Source organism: Macaca nemestrina, chromosome 1, assembly GCF_043159975.1.
Source record: "Macaca nemestrina isolate mMacNem1 chromosome 1, mMacNem.hap1, whole genome shotgun sequence".
NCBI classification, from domain to species: domain Eukaryota; kingdom Metazoa; phylum Chordata; class Mammalia; order Primates; family Cercopithecidae; genus Macaca; species Macaca nemestrina.
This window is the reverse complement of record NC_092125.1, coordinates 78,242,167-78,254,937: the sequence shown is the minus strand read 5'-3', so window position 1 is coordinate 78,254,937 and position 12,771 is coordinate 78,242,167. Positions and strand designations below refer to the sequence as shown.

The window sequence follows — 12,771 nt, the reverse complement described above, 5'->3', positions numbered from 1 at the left end:
GTAATCATGGCATATCGTGTGTATGCTTCCAGGACTTTTCTTCTGTATGTTTACATACAGATAGTGCATGCTTTTGTTTCGTGCTTCACGTCTATCCCATCTTAAAGATGGTTTTACAACCTGCTGTTTTACGACCTGCTGACTTTACGAAGTGTCGTAAAGTCCCGTCCACTTCAGCGTCCTTCCCACCGCAGCACAAAAGGCCACGCAGGCCATTCTACCCCTGGCGGCCAAGAGGCGGGGTGGCAGGCTCTAGACCCTGCTGGCGGGGGCGAAGACGGCGCGCGGCTATGACGCACCGCCGCGTGCGCGGTGTCGGCAGTAGCTGCGGCGCAGGGGCGGAGCGAAGGCTGCGGCGGCGTCGGGTACGCGCACACGTTGCATCTTCTTGCTTTCGCGGGGTTCTGCGTGGTTCTGGCACCAGCCGGGCGTACTGACAGGTAGACCAGCGGACTGGTGGAGATGGCGACGCTCTGTCTGACCGTGAATTCAGGAGACCCTCCCTTAGGTAAGGGACCGAGGCCAGTGACCTGTGTGGGTTGCATCAGCCAGGGAGGGTGCGGGGCGAGGAAGGTCGCTGCGCCCCGGCTTTCCGCAGTGGTGGTCACCATCTGGGAAGTTGGACCTGCCCCACGCCCCAGAATTGTACGTGGAGGAGGCTCTGCTCCCTTCGCCCCCTGTCCCCGGCAGGTGCATCTGCTCCTGAAGATGTTTTTCCCGGGCTTGGAGGGAGGCGCGGTGTGAGCCCGGGCTAGGCAACACGAGACTCCGCTTCGGATCTTCTTCTCAGAGGGATGAACTCCCGGTCAACTCACCTCTCCCTTTTTCCCCCGGAGACCGAGAGTTGCTCGTGGAAATAACGTTTTTAAAACTTAAAATCCAATTATCGTCACTTCTCTTTTAGCATTTTTTCTCCGACTAAGCCTTTTTCTTACCTCCTTTCCTGTCCTCTCAGAAGAAATCCTCGGTTCACTTGAGTCAAATTTTCCTTACGTTTTATCGAGTTCAGAAGAAAGAAGCCAGGCGAGCGTATTAGCATTTAGGGTTTCAACTGAGGCTGCATTTATTTTTAATTAAAGGTGTTGGGTAATTGGGGAAAACACCCAGGTACACTGTAGACTGATGCAGTTGCTTTTACTGCACCCTGTGGATGTGTAGTATATTTCAGAGTAAACATTGGATCTGTCACCTTACTGATACATCTTAAGTTCGGTTTGGAATGACTTTTGCGACATGACCAAGGTTATTGTTGGTGGATTGCTTAGAATATCTGCTTTTTCATTACTTTGGGAAATTTACACAAAAGAATTTAAGTAGTTTGACGATTTTTTTTTTTTCTTTTGAGAGTCAGGGTTTGCTCTGTCGTCCAGGCTGGAGTGCAGTGGCGCTTTCAAGGCTCACTGCAATCTCGAACTTCCGGGCTCAAGTGATCCTCCCACCTCAGCCTCCTTAGTAGCTGGGACTACAGGCGCGTGCCACCATGCCTGGCTAATTTTCTGTTTGTGTCTTTTTTGGAAAGATGGTGTTTCACTGTGTTGCCCAAGCTGGTGTCAAACTTCTGGGCTCAAACCATCCTGCCTTGGCCTCCCAAAGTACTAGGATTACAGGCGTGAGCCCCGGTACCCGGCCTGACCTAATATTTGCTAATGCGTATGTATGATAATAGACATACAGTGCTTTATAGTGTTCAATAAGCCCATACTTTTATATACAACTGGCCCCGTGGGGCTGATGAAATTATTCATTATGTTCTCTGGTGATGTTTTAAGGCTGTTGAACAAAAACACAACTTGATAGCCATTTTAAGATTTAAAAGATGATAATGTTTTGGCGTATTGGTTGCAGTAATGGACTAACCGCACAACAAATCAATGAACTCTAAAAGGAATGGGTTTGATTCTTGGGCTGGAAAGGCACTAGAGTGCCCTCATGTTTGAGAGCAAACACATTTGTTCCTGCAGACCTGAGTCCAATCCTGGCTGCCACTTATTAGTTGTGAAACCTTGACAGGTTCCTTATTTAGCTTCTCCCAATAGTTTCCTTCTTTTAAGAAAGGGAGAATAATGTCTTTCACATAGGATTGGTTGCCAGAGTTAAATGAGACTATAGTTTAAAGTTCCTGATACTGGTGTGGTTTTTTTGTTTTTTTTTTTGTTTTTTTTGAGACCGAGCTCATTGCAACCTCTGCCTCCCAGGATCAAGCGATTCTTGTTCTCAGCCACATGAGTAGTTGCGCTTACAGGTGCGCACCACCACGCCCGCCTAATTTTTGTATTTTTTAGTAGACACAGCATTTCGCCATCTTGGCCAGGCTGGTCTCAAACTCCTGACCTCAAGCAGTCTGCCCGCCTTGGCCTCCCAAAGTGCCAGGACCAGAGGTGTGAGCCACCATCCCCAACCTCCTGATACATTTTTCGTTACTTGGAAAATCACCCTGAAGGTGAACCTGTTTCCGTAGTGTATTACAGAACTCAGAATTCTGCCAGTATTCTATGAAACTCTTAAGTCTGTCCTTTTGAACTGTATGCCGGTTATCAGATATATAATTTTTCTAATTGCTTCTCCCCCTTCTTTTTAATTTTTGATTTAATTATTCCCAGTTGTTTAATTCAATTACATTTTATCTTTAAGTAATATAAGTAGATGAAACATTTTTTAAAAATAGGTTGCATTGCTAGAATTTTCCTATTTTATATGCATTCATCATGTTATATATTTAATGTTAATTTCAAACCTACAACAAAGCTGCAAGACTAGAACAAAGACCTTTCTCCCCCCCGTACCACCCAAGAGCATACTGTAGATATGAGGCTTCAGTACCTCAGCATAACTCCCGTGTACATCCCCAACAAACTTGGAAACTCCACATGATCTCACACGAGCACCCAAATCAGGAAGTACACTTGGGTAGAATGCTTCCATCTAATGCACAGACCCCATCCTTGTTCTATCACTATTTGTTAAAACGAGACCCTCCATAGTGTTGGGATCAAAATCCTGTATTATGCTTTGTTTGCATCTAGTTGTCACCTCTCTCCAGTTTCTTTCAGTCTGGAATGGTTTACTAGTCTTCCCTTGGCTTTCATAGCTTTGACCTTTCTGAAGATTACAGGCCACTTAACTTGAAGAATATCCCCTGTTTAAGTTGTCTGATATTTCCTGGTGTCTAGATTCAGGCTCTGTGTCTTTGGCAGGAATAGCATAGTTATTCCTTGTTCTTCATTGCAGCCCATCAGTTGGTGCATGAATTTAATTTTCCCATTACTAATGATTCTAACCTTGATTTTAATGGGCAGATGCGTTGGAATCATGTAAACGTTCCTCTTTGCATCTGACCTTCACCCACTAGTTTCAGTATCCAATGATGCTTCCTACCTAACTTGATTTTTATGATTTTATGATGTTTGCAAAATGGTGACTTTCCAATTCTACCATTCCTTCTATATGTATTAGTTGGCATTTTTCTGTGAGGAGAGCTTTCTCTTTTTCCCATTTAAAAAAAAAGTCATAGCAAAATATACTCAAGAAGTTACAATTTGTATTATTTTCTATTTAAAATTATTTTATTTTTAAAAATTAGTTTTATTGAATTATAACTTGTATACAATTAAGTTTACCAATTTTAAGTGATTGACAAATGTATACAGTGTGTAATCTACACCACAGTCATCATTACTTCAGAAAGTTCTCTCATGCCCCTTTGCAGTCATTCCTTTCCCTATCGCTGGCACCTTGTAGCCACTCATCTTTTTGTCACTCTTGTTTTGCTTTTTTTATAATTTCATATACATTGAATCATATCATATATATTCTTATATTCTCATATATGTCTAGGATAATACTTCTGAAATTCATATATCTTTTTGTCTGTGACAGTAGTGTACTTTTGTTGTTTTGTTTTTTTTTGGTTTTTGAGATGGAGTCTTGCCCTGTCACCAGGCTGGAGTGCAGTGGTGTGATCTTGGCTCACTGCAACCTCTATCTCCCAGATTCATGCAATCCTCCTGCCTCAACCTCCCGAGTAGCTGGGACTACAGGCGCCCGCCATCATGCCCAGCTAATTTTTTGTACTTTTAGTAGAGATGGGGTTTCACCCTGTTGGCCAGGTGGTCTCGATCTCTTGACCTCATGATCCGCCCACCTCGGCCTCCCAAAGTGCTGGGATTACAGGTGTGAGCCACCATTGCCCGGCCAGTAGTTCACTTTTTTATTTGCTGGATAAAATTTCATTGTGTAGGTGTGCTAAAATTGATCTCCTTTATTTTGATGGTCAGTACCCTGATTTGCCAGTGGAAGCCCCTCCAACCTGGACTCTATGTCCTTTTTTTTTTTTTTTTTTTTGGGAGATGGAGTTTTATTCTTGTTGCTCAGGCTGGAGTGCAGTGACACGATCTCGGTTTACTGCAACGTCCGCCTCCCAGGTTCAAGCAATTCTCCTGCCTCAGTCTCCTAAGTAGCTGGGACTATAGGCACATGCCATCATGCCTGGCTAATTTGTTGTCCAGACTGGTCTCGAACTCCTGAGCTCAGGCAATCCACCTGCCGCAGTCTCCCAAAGTGTTGCGATTACAGGTATGAGCCACTGTGCTTGGCCTTTTTTTTTTTTTTTTTTTTTGCGGGGGGACAGAGTCTTACTCTGCTGCCTATGCTGGAGTGCAGTGGCATGATCTTGGCTCACTGCAACCTCTGCCTCCTGGGTTCAAGTGGTCCTCCTGCCTCAGCCTCCTGAGTAGCTGGGATTACAGGCATGTGCCACCACACCCAGCTAATTTTTGTAGTTTTAGTAGAGACGGGGTTTCACCATGTTAGCCAGACTGGTCTCAAACTCCTGATCTCAGGTAATCCTCCCACCTTGACCTCCCAAAGTGCTGGGATTATGGGCCTGAGCCACCATAACTGGCAGACTCTGTGTCCGTTCAACGTATCTCTTCTCTGTCTTTGAGTACTCCTTTGCTTTCTAACACAGTAAGATTTTTCAGGTTTATTTTGTACTTTCCTTGCCACAACCCTGTTTCCACTGGAGCATGGTGTTCATAAATCAGTATCTGGGTGCTAGTTGTCCATCTTTTTTTTTTTTTTTTTTTTTTTAAGATGGAATTTCACTCTTGTTGCCCAGACTGGAGTGCAATGGCGCAATCTTGGCTCACCACAATCTCTGCCTCCCGGATTCAAGTGATTCTCCTGCCTCAGCCTCCTGAGTAGCTGGGATTACAGGCGTGTGCCACCACGCCCAGCTAATTTTATAATTTTAGTAGAGATGGGGTTTTTCCATGTTGGTCAGGCTGGTCTCAAACTCCCGACCTCAGGTGATCCGCCCACCTCGGCCTCCCAAAGTGCTGGGATTATAGGCGTGAGCCACCATGCCCAGCCTGTCCATCTTAACCAAATTAAGGGACAGAGAATTAATGAATCAATTAAGTGTCAAGAGGCCATATTACACTGTTTTAGAGTTTGAACTGTGGACTGCATTAGACTTGCATTCAGATCCTAACTACCATATATTTTGTCAGGGACATTAGGCTAGTTATTTAACTCCTTTAAGCCTTATTTCCTGTTCTGTAAAATGGGGATGAAAGTATCTCACTCTTTTTTTTTTTTTTTTTTTGAGACAGTTTAGCTGTGTCATTCAGGCAGGAACGCAGTGGTGCAATCACGGCTCACTGCAGCCATGACTTCCCAGGCTCAGGCAGCCCTCCCACCTCAGCCCCTTGGGTAGCTGGGACCACAGGCATGTACCACCATGCCCAGCTCATTTTTGTATTTTTTTGTAGAGACAGGGTCTTACTATGTTGCCCAGGCTGGTCTTGAACTTGTAGGTTCAGGCAGTCCTCCCACCTCAGCCTCCCAAAGTGCTAGGATTATAGGCGTGAGATACCATGTCCTTCTAATCTAACTCTACAGGTTACCCCAAAGATGAAAAATTATAACTGTAAAGCATTTAGCATAGTGACTACGGCATAATAGTCACTCAAATACTATTAATGATAACTTTTTTTTTTCTTTTCTTTTTTAGTTTTTTAAAAATCCAAGGTCAACATATTAACAAAAGCTTTTATATAAGGCACAATGCTATTTTTTATTTTATTTATTTATTTTTTTTGAGACGCAGTTTCACTCTTGTCACCCAGGCTGGAGTGCAATGGCTCAGTCTCGGCTCACCACAACCTCTGCCTCCTGAGTTCAAGTGATTCTCCTGCCTCAGCCTCCCGAGTAGCTGGGATTACAGGCATGCACCACCATGCCTGGCTAATTTTCTGTTTTTAGTAGAGACGGGGTTTCTCCATGTTGGTCAGGCTGGTCTTGAACTCCCAAACTCAGGTGATCCGCCTGTCTCGGCCTCCCGAAGTTCTGGGATTACAGGCATGAGCCACCATGCGCAGCTGGCACTATATTAATTTCTTTTTGTCTCTGAAGGGAGGAGCAGATTAATTTCAGTGTCTCTAACTGAAAGCTGAACAAATTCAAAACCAGTTGGATATGCTAGTGAATGGATTCTGGATTCTGATTTGTTGCTGCTCTGAGACAAAAGACTATACTTTCTGTCTACAGACTACTGAGAAAGTCCTTACAGGACTTAATATTGGTTTGTTGACTCATCCTGATTGCTTTATGATTCAAGTTATAAATACTGCATTGCTTTTAAAGATAAAAAATCTTTTCATATTATTTATAGGAGCTTTGCTGGCAGTAGAACATGTGAAAGACGATGTCAGCATTTCCATTGAAGAAGGGAAAGAGAATATTCTTCGTGTTTCTGAGTAAGTGTTTTCATCTTTTTATCTTCAGTACTGATTGGCTTTTTTTTTTTTTTTTTTTTTTAAGACAGAGTCTGCCTCTTTTGCCCACGCTGGCATGATCATAGCTCACTGTACCTAGAGCTCCTGGACTCAGGATCCTGCCATCTCAGTCTCCCAAGTAGCTAGGACTGCAAGCACATGCCTCCACACCTGGCTAATTAAAAAATGTTTTTTCTAGAGGTAGGATACCACTATGTTGCCCAGACCAGTTTCGAACTCCTGGCCTCAAGCCGTCCTCCGGCCTCAAGCCATCCTCCAGCCTCAGCATCCCAAACCACTAGGGTTAAAGACATTGAGCCACCATGTCTGGCCTCTGAATGGCATTTAAAAAAATATTCAGCCGGGCGCGGTGGCTCAAGCCTGTAATCCCAGCACTTTGGGAGGCCGAGACGGGCGGATCACCAGGTCAGGAGTTTGAGACCAGCCTGGCTAACACGGTGAAACCCCGTCTCTACTAAAAAATACAAAAAACTAGCCGGGCGCGGTGGCGGGCGCCTGTAGTCCCAGCTACTCGGGAGGCTGAGGCAGGAGAATGGTGTGAACTCGGGAGGCGGAGCTTGCAGTGAGCTGAGATCCGGCCACTGCACTCCAGCCTGGGCGACAGAGCGAGACTCCGTCTCAAAAAAAAAAAAAAAAAAAAAAATATTCAGCATTGCCAGGTACGCTGGCTCACACCTGTAATCCCAGCACTTTGGGAGGCCGAGGCAGGTGGATCACAAGGTCAGGAGATCGAGACCATCCTGGCTAACACAGTGAAACCCTGTCTCTACTAAAAATATAAAACCTTATCCGGGTGTGGTGGCACGTGCTTATAATCCCAGCTACCCGGGAGGCTGAGGCAGGAGAATCGCTTTGAACCCGGGAGGCGTAGGTTGCAGTAAGCCGAGAACGTGCCACTGCACTCCAGCCTGGGTGACAGAGTTAGACTCCGTCTCAAAAAAAAATTCAGCATCAAATGTTGTATGCTTGTTTTACTTACTAATTAGGTAGATTGTCCCTAGAAAGAAGTATGCTTTTCTTTATTCTAAAATAACCGAATCTAGAGACTTAAATTTTTCAGCAAACTGATTCCCCATGTAATCTGTTTAAAAGGAACTAGAGGTCTAACTTTGAGAGCCCATCTGCAACACCAGCTCCTGAAATGAGGCACAGTTATTTAATTGGACTGGCCTATTCCCAGAAATGAGTGACTGGTTTAATGGAATCCTTTGGCGCCTAGCTATTGATTTTTTCCTGTACAACCACCAACTCAGCTTTTAACTGAAACTTCTAGGGAAGTTTCAGACAGGGGAATGTTGCCTCAGAAAGTGATATCCCAAAGACTGGCACTTTGACATGCTGAGAGACCTTAGAAGCTACCTCAGAATCAGGGTACCTCTAACCTTGTTTCCTTTCACAGCCCTCCATGCCCACCTCCCCCATCACGTAGAGAGGGACTTTCTAGAATCTCCTCATGTGACCAAGAAAGCATCTTTCCAAAAGAAATGCAGTTGACTTAAATCCCCTCCTTAGGGATCTCATCAAATAATCTGGAAAGGTCAGTCAATCCCAGCTTAGACTTCACCTGCTCTTCTGAGGGCAGCTTTAAGATATTACCTAGGTGACTTTATCCGTATCATAAGACAGTCTTTGTTCCTGTGCAGCTCTGTTTCTTATCTTCCTTTAATGTTGCTCTCTCACCTCCCTGCGCCCACTTCCTGGTCCGTTTATTCTGATGATTTACTTTTGCGCTAAAGAATTATCTACATTCCCTATCTTTCTGCTCCCCTATGAAACAGGGTATGTGGCCAGGTGCGGTGGCTCATGCCTGTAATATCAACACTTTGGGAGGCCAAGATGGGTGGATCACTTGAGGTCAGGAGTCTGAGACCAGCCTGGCTCACTTGGTGAAACCTCGTGTCTACTAAAAATACAAAAAAATATTAGCCGGGCATGGTGGCACGTGCCTGTAGTCCCAGCTACTCAGGAGGCTGAGGCAGGAGAATAGGTTGAACCTGGTGGATGTACATTGCAGTGAGTCAAGATCGTGCCACTGCACTCCAGCCTGGGCAACAGAGCAAGATTCTGTCTCAAAAAAAGAACTAAAAAACTTTGCCAGATAGAAGAATCTGGACCAAATTGAAAGAGGGTTTCAAGGATATATTTTCAAGCAGGACGCAGATTTTGAAATGTTTCAACACAATGTTAAAGGCCCCTAATAAACTGACATAAGAAGGACTTGTATTAGGGAAGGGATACAGTATACAAAATAAGAGGTATTACCAGCTTGGTATCATTTTCTCATGAAAAAAAACTTAGGAATAGATTTGAAAGAAGTGCCATGCAGCTTCTTGAGTTGGAGAACTGCAGTCCCCCTTGTTGAGCCTCAAAGGGAAAAATGAAAATAATCCAAGAGGAGGATTTCCGTTCTCTACCACTCTTTTTCCTGATGCTTTATAGTTCTTTGTTGACTAAAAATAATTGAATGTGGCATAGTGTTATTAAGAGTTGTAATAGGCCGGGTGCAGTGGCTCACACCTGTAATCCCAGCTCTTTGGGATGCCGAGGCGGGTGGATCATGAGGTCAGGAGATCGAGACTACCCTGGCTAACACGGTGAAACCCCATCTGTACTACAAATAAGAAAAAAAAAAAAATTAGCTGGGCATGGTGGCGGGTGCCTATAGTCCCAGCTACTCAGGAGGCTGAGGCAGGAGAATGGTGTGAACCTGGGAGGCGGAGCTTGCAGTGAGCCGAGATCGCGCCACTGAACTCCTGCCTGAGCGACAGAGTGAGACTCCGTCTCCAAAAAAAAAAAAGAGTTGTAATACATAGAATGTCGCTAATTCAAATATGTTGATTTTAAAAGCCAGATGTTATTTATGTAATATCTATAGTGATGTTACTTTCTCCTACCTGCAGTGATTGGAATTAGGCTAGTATTGTCTTGTAAGTTAACTTTAATGAATTAATCTAATGATTTTTGCCTTAATAAAAGTACTGCCCCAAGACAGAAAAATAGTCATTACTTAAATGCTTGGCTTCTGTTAATAGTAGGTACATATTTCACTTGAAAGCCACTAATTCGTCTTTGCCAGACTTACTCTTACTGTTGACTTGCTGGTCACAAAATTTATAAACTGTTTGTAGTGATAATCACAAAGGCGACTGTGCATAATATGAGCAAAGGAAATTAATCTGTAATTGTATTCTCAAAGTACTAACCTAAATAAATTGTCCTGTGTGCCTCTTGCCCTCTCAATCCTCACTGCAGCCTTGGTCTCCTGGGCTCAAACGATTCCCCTCCCTCAGTGTCCCCTCCCCTTTTTCCTGGCCCCTGAGTAGCTGGGACCACAGACACATGCCACCACACCAGTGAATTTTTGTATTTTTGTAGAGATGGGATTTCGCCATGTTGCCTAGGGTGGTCTTTAACTCCTGGGCTCAAGCAATCCACCCACTTTAGCCTCCCAAAATGCTGGGATTATAGGCACGAGCCACTGCACCCAGCTGCAAAGGTAAACTTTTTATGTGTTCAAAATTAATGTCTTTCTGCAAGGTTCCAAATATCTTATTTATTTATTTATGTATTTATTGAGAGGGAGTTTTGCTTTTGTTGCCCAGGCTGGAGTGCAATGGTGCGATCTCTGCTTACTGCAACCTCTGCCTCCTGGGTTCAAGTGATTCTCCCGCCTCAGCCTCCTGAGTAGCTGGGATTACAGGCACCCGCCACCACACCTGGCTGATTTTTGTATTTTCAATAGAGTTGGGGTTTCACCGTGTTAGTCTGGCTGGTCTTGAACTCCTGACTTCAGGTGATCCACCCGCCTTGGCCTCCCAAAGTGCTGGGATTACAGGCATGAACCAGTGTGCCCGGCCTTGATCATGTTATTTAAATGTCTTGACAAAATTAGTCTATTAAAAAAAAATTTTTTTTTAAGAAATAGAGCCTTGCTCTGTCACCCAGGCTGGAGTGCAGTGGCACGCTCATTACTCGCTGTTGCCTATAACTCCTGGGATCAAGCCATCCTCCTGCCTCAGCTTCCCAAGTAACTGGACTATAGGTCTGTGCCACCACGCCAAGCTAATTTTGAGAGACAGGGTCTTGCGTTATTGTCTAGTCTGGTCTCGATCTCTTGACCTCAAGCTCTCCTCCCATCTTGACCTTGCACAGTGCTGGCATTGCAGGCATGAGTCATTGTACCTGGCCCTAGTCTGTTTTTTCATTAAAAGTTTTTGATGTGGTTGTTGTTTTTTTTTTTTTAGAGATGGGGTCTCACTCTGTCGCCTAGACTGGAGTGCAGTGGTGTTATCATAGCTCGCTGCAGCCTTGAGCTCCTGGGCTCAAGTTATCCCCCTGCCTCAGCCTCCTGAGTACCTGGGACCGCAGGCATGTGCCACACCCGACTGATTTTTGAAATATTTTGTAGAGATAGCATCTCACTTTGTTGCCCACGCTGGTCTCGGACTCCTGGCATCAGGCAGTCTTCCTGCCTTGGGTTCCTAAAGTGCTGGAGAGTTTTGTTAAGATAGGATCTTTTTCTGTTGCTCAAGCTAGAGTGCAGTGGCATAATCACGACTCACTACTCACTGCATACTTAAACTCCTGGGTTTAAGTGATCCTCCTGCCACGGCCTCCCGAGTAGCTGGGACTACAGACATGTACTACTACACTTGGCTAATTTTTAAAAATTTTTTGTAGGAACAGGGTTGTCCTATGTTGCCTAGGCTGGTCTTGAACTCCTGACTTAAAGTGGTCCTCCTGCCTCAGCCTCCCAAAGTGCTGGGAGTATAGTTGTGAGCCACCACGCCCAGTCTCATTACAATTTTTTTTTTTTTTTTAATCAAAGCTATCGCTGAGCTTCGTGACTCACACCTGTAATCCCAGCACTTTGGGAGGCCAGGGTGGGTAGATTGCCTGAGCTCAGGAGTTTGAGACCAGCCAGGCAACATGGCAAAACCTCGCCTCTAGAAGAATTACAAAAATTAGCTAAGAGTAGTAGCACACTCCTCTGGTCCCAGCTACTTGGGGGACTGATGCCTGGGAATTGCTTGAGCCTGGGAGGTGAAGGGTATACTGAACCGATATTGTGCCCTGTACTCCAGCCTGAGTGATAGAAGTAGAACCCCATCTCTAAAAAATGAAACAAAAAACGAAAGCTGCATATGCAAATACTTTAGCGGCATAGTGCTGTAAGTATTTTAGTAAAAAGCACCATTCACCTCCCATCTTCTATTTTTTCCTCTATAGGAACAAACATTTCAACCCTTTTGAGCTGATTCTTTTGTATTGACCTCTGTCTGTAACATTCTAGTATTGTTTCTCCTTATTTTTCCAGTTTTAGACAATATCTTTCCACTAAGAAAGAGAAAGCTGGGCCAGGCACGGTGGCTCACGCCTGTAATCCTAGCACTTTGGGAGGCTGAGGCGGGTGCATTGCTTGAGCTCAGCAGTTCAAGACCGGCTTGGGCAACATAGTAAAATCCTGTCTCTACAAAAAAAAAAAAAAGCAAAAATTAGCTGGGTATGATGGCTTCGCCTGTACTCCCAGCTACTTGGGACGTGGAGGCAGGACAATCACCTGAGCCCAGGAGACAGAGGTTGCAGTGAGCCAAGATCACACCACTGCACTCCAGCATGAATGACAGAGGGAGACCTTGTCTCAAAAAAAAAAAAGGAAAAAAAAAAGAAAAGATAAAGCTGAGCTGGGTGTGGTGGCTCAGCACTTTGGGAGCTGTAATCCCAGCACTTTGGGAGGCCAAGGAAGATGGATCACCTGAGGTCAGGAGTTCGAGACCAACCTGACCAACATGGAGAAACCCCACCTCTACTAAAAACACAAAGCTAGCCTGGCATGGTGGTGCATGCCTATAATTCCAGCTACTCAGGAGGCTGAGGCAGGAGAATAGCTTGAACCTGGGAGGTGGAGGTTGCAGTGAGCCGAGATTGTGCCATTGCACTCCAGCCTGGGCAACAAGAGTGAAACTCCATCTCA

The 12,771-nt window shown here is 44.8% G+C and overlaps 1 protein-coding gene across 3 annotated transcripts in view; it reads left to right on the top strand.

The window, feature by feature from the left end:
• Window positions 1-331: 331 nt before the first annotated feature.
• EPRS1 (glutamyl-prolyl-tRNA synthetase 1) overlaps window positions 332-12,771 on the top strand; it is an 84,062-nt gene continuing 71,622 nt past the window's right edge. For 2 of the 3 annotated variants that reach the window (XM_011761173.3, XM_011761172.3), the window contains exons 1-2: window positions 332-508; window positions 6,674-6,758. In XM_011761173.3, coding sequence (XP_011759475.2) covers window positions 463-508; window positions 6,674-6,758 — 131 coding nt within the window. In that variant the 5' untranslated portion in view covers window positions 332-462. The remainder of the gene's footprint in view (window positions 509-6,673; window positions 6,759-12,771) is intronic. The other variant, XM_071080916.1, reaches the window with a different exon arrangement.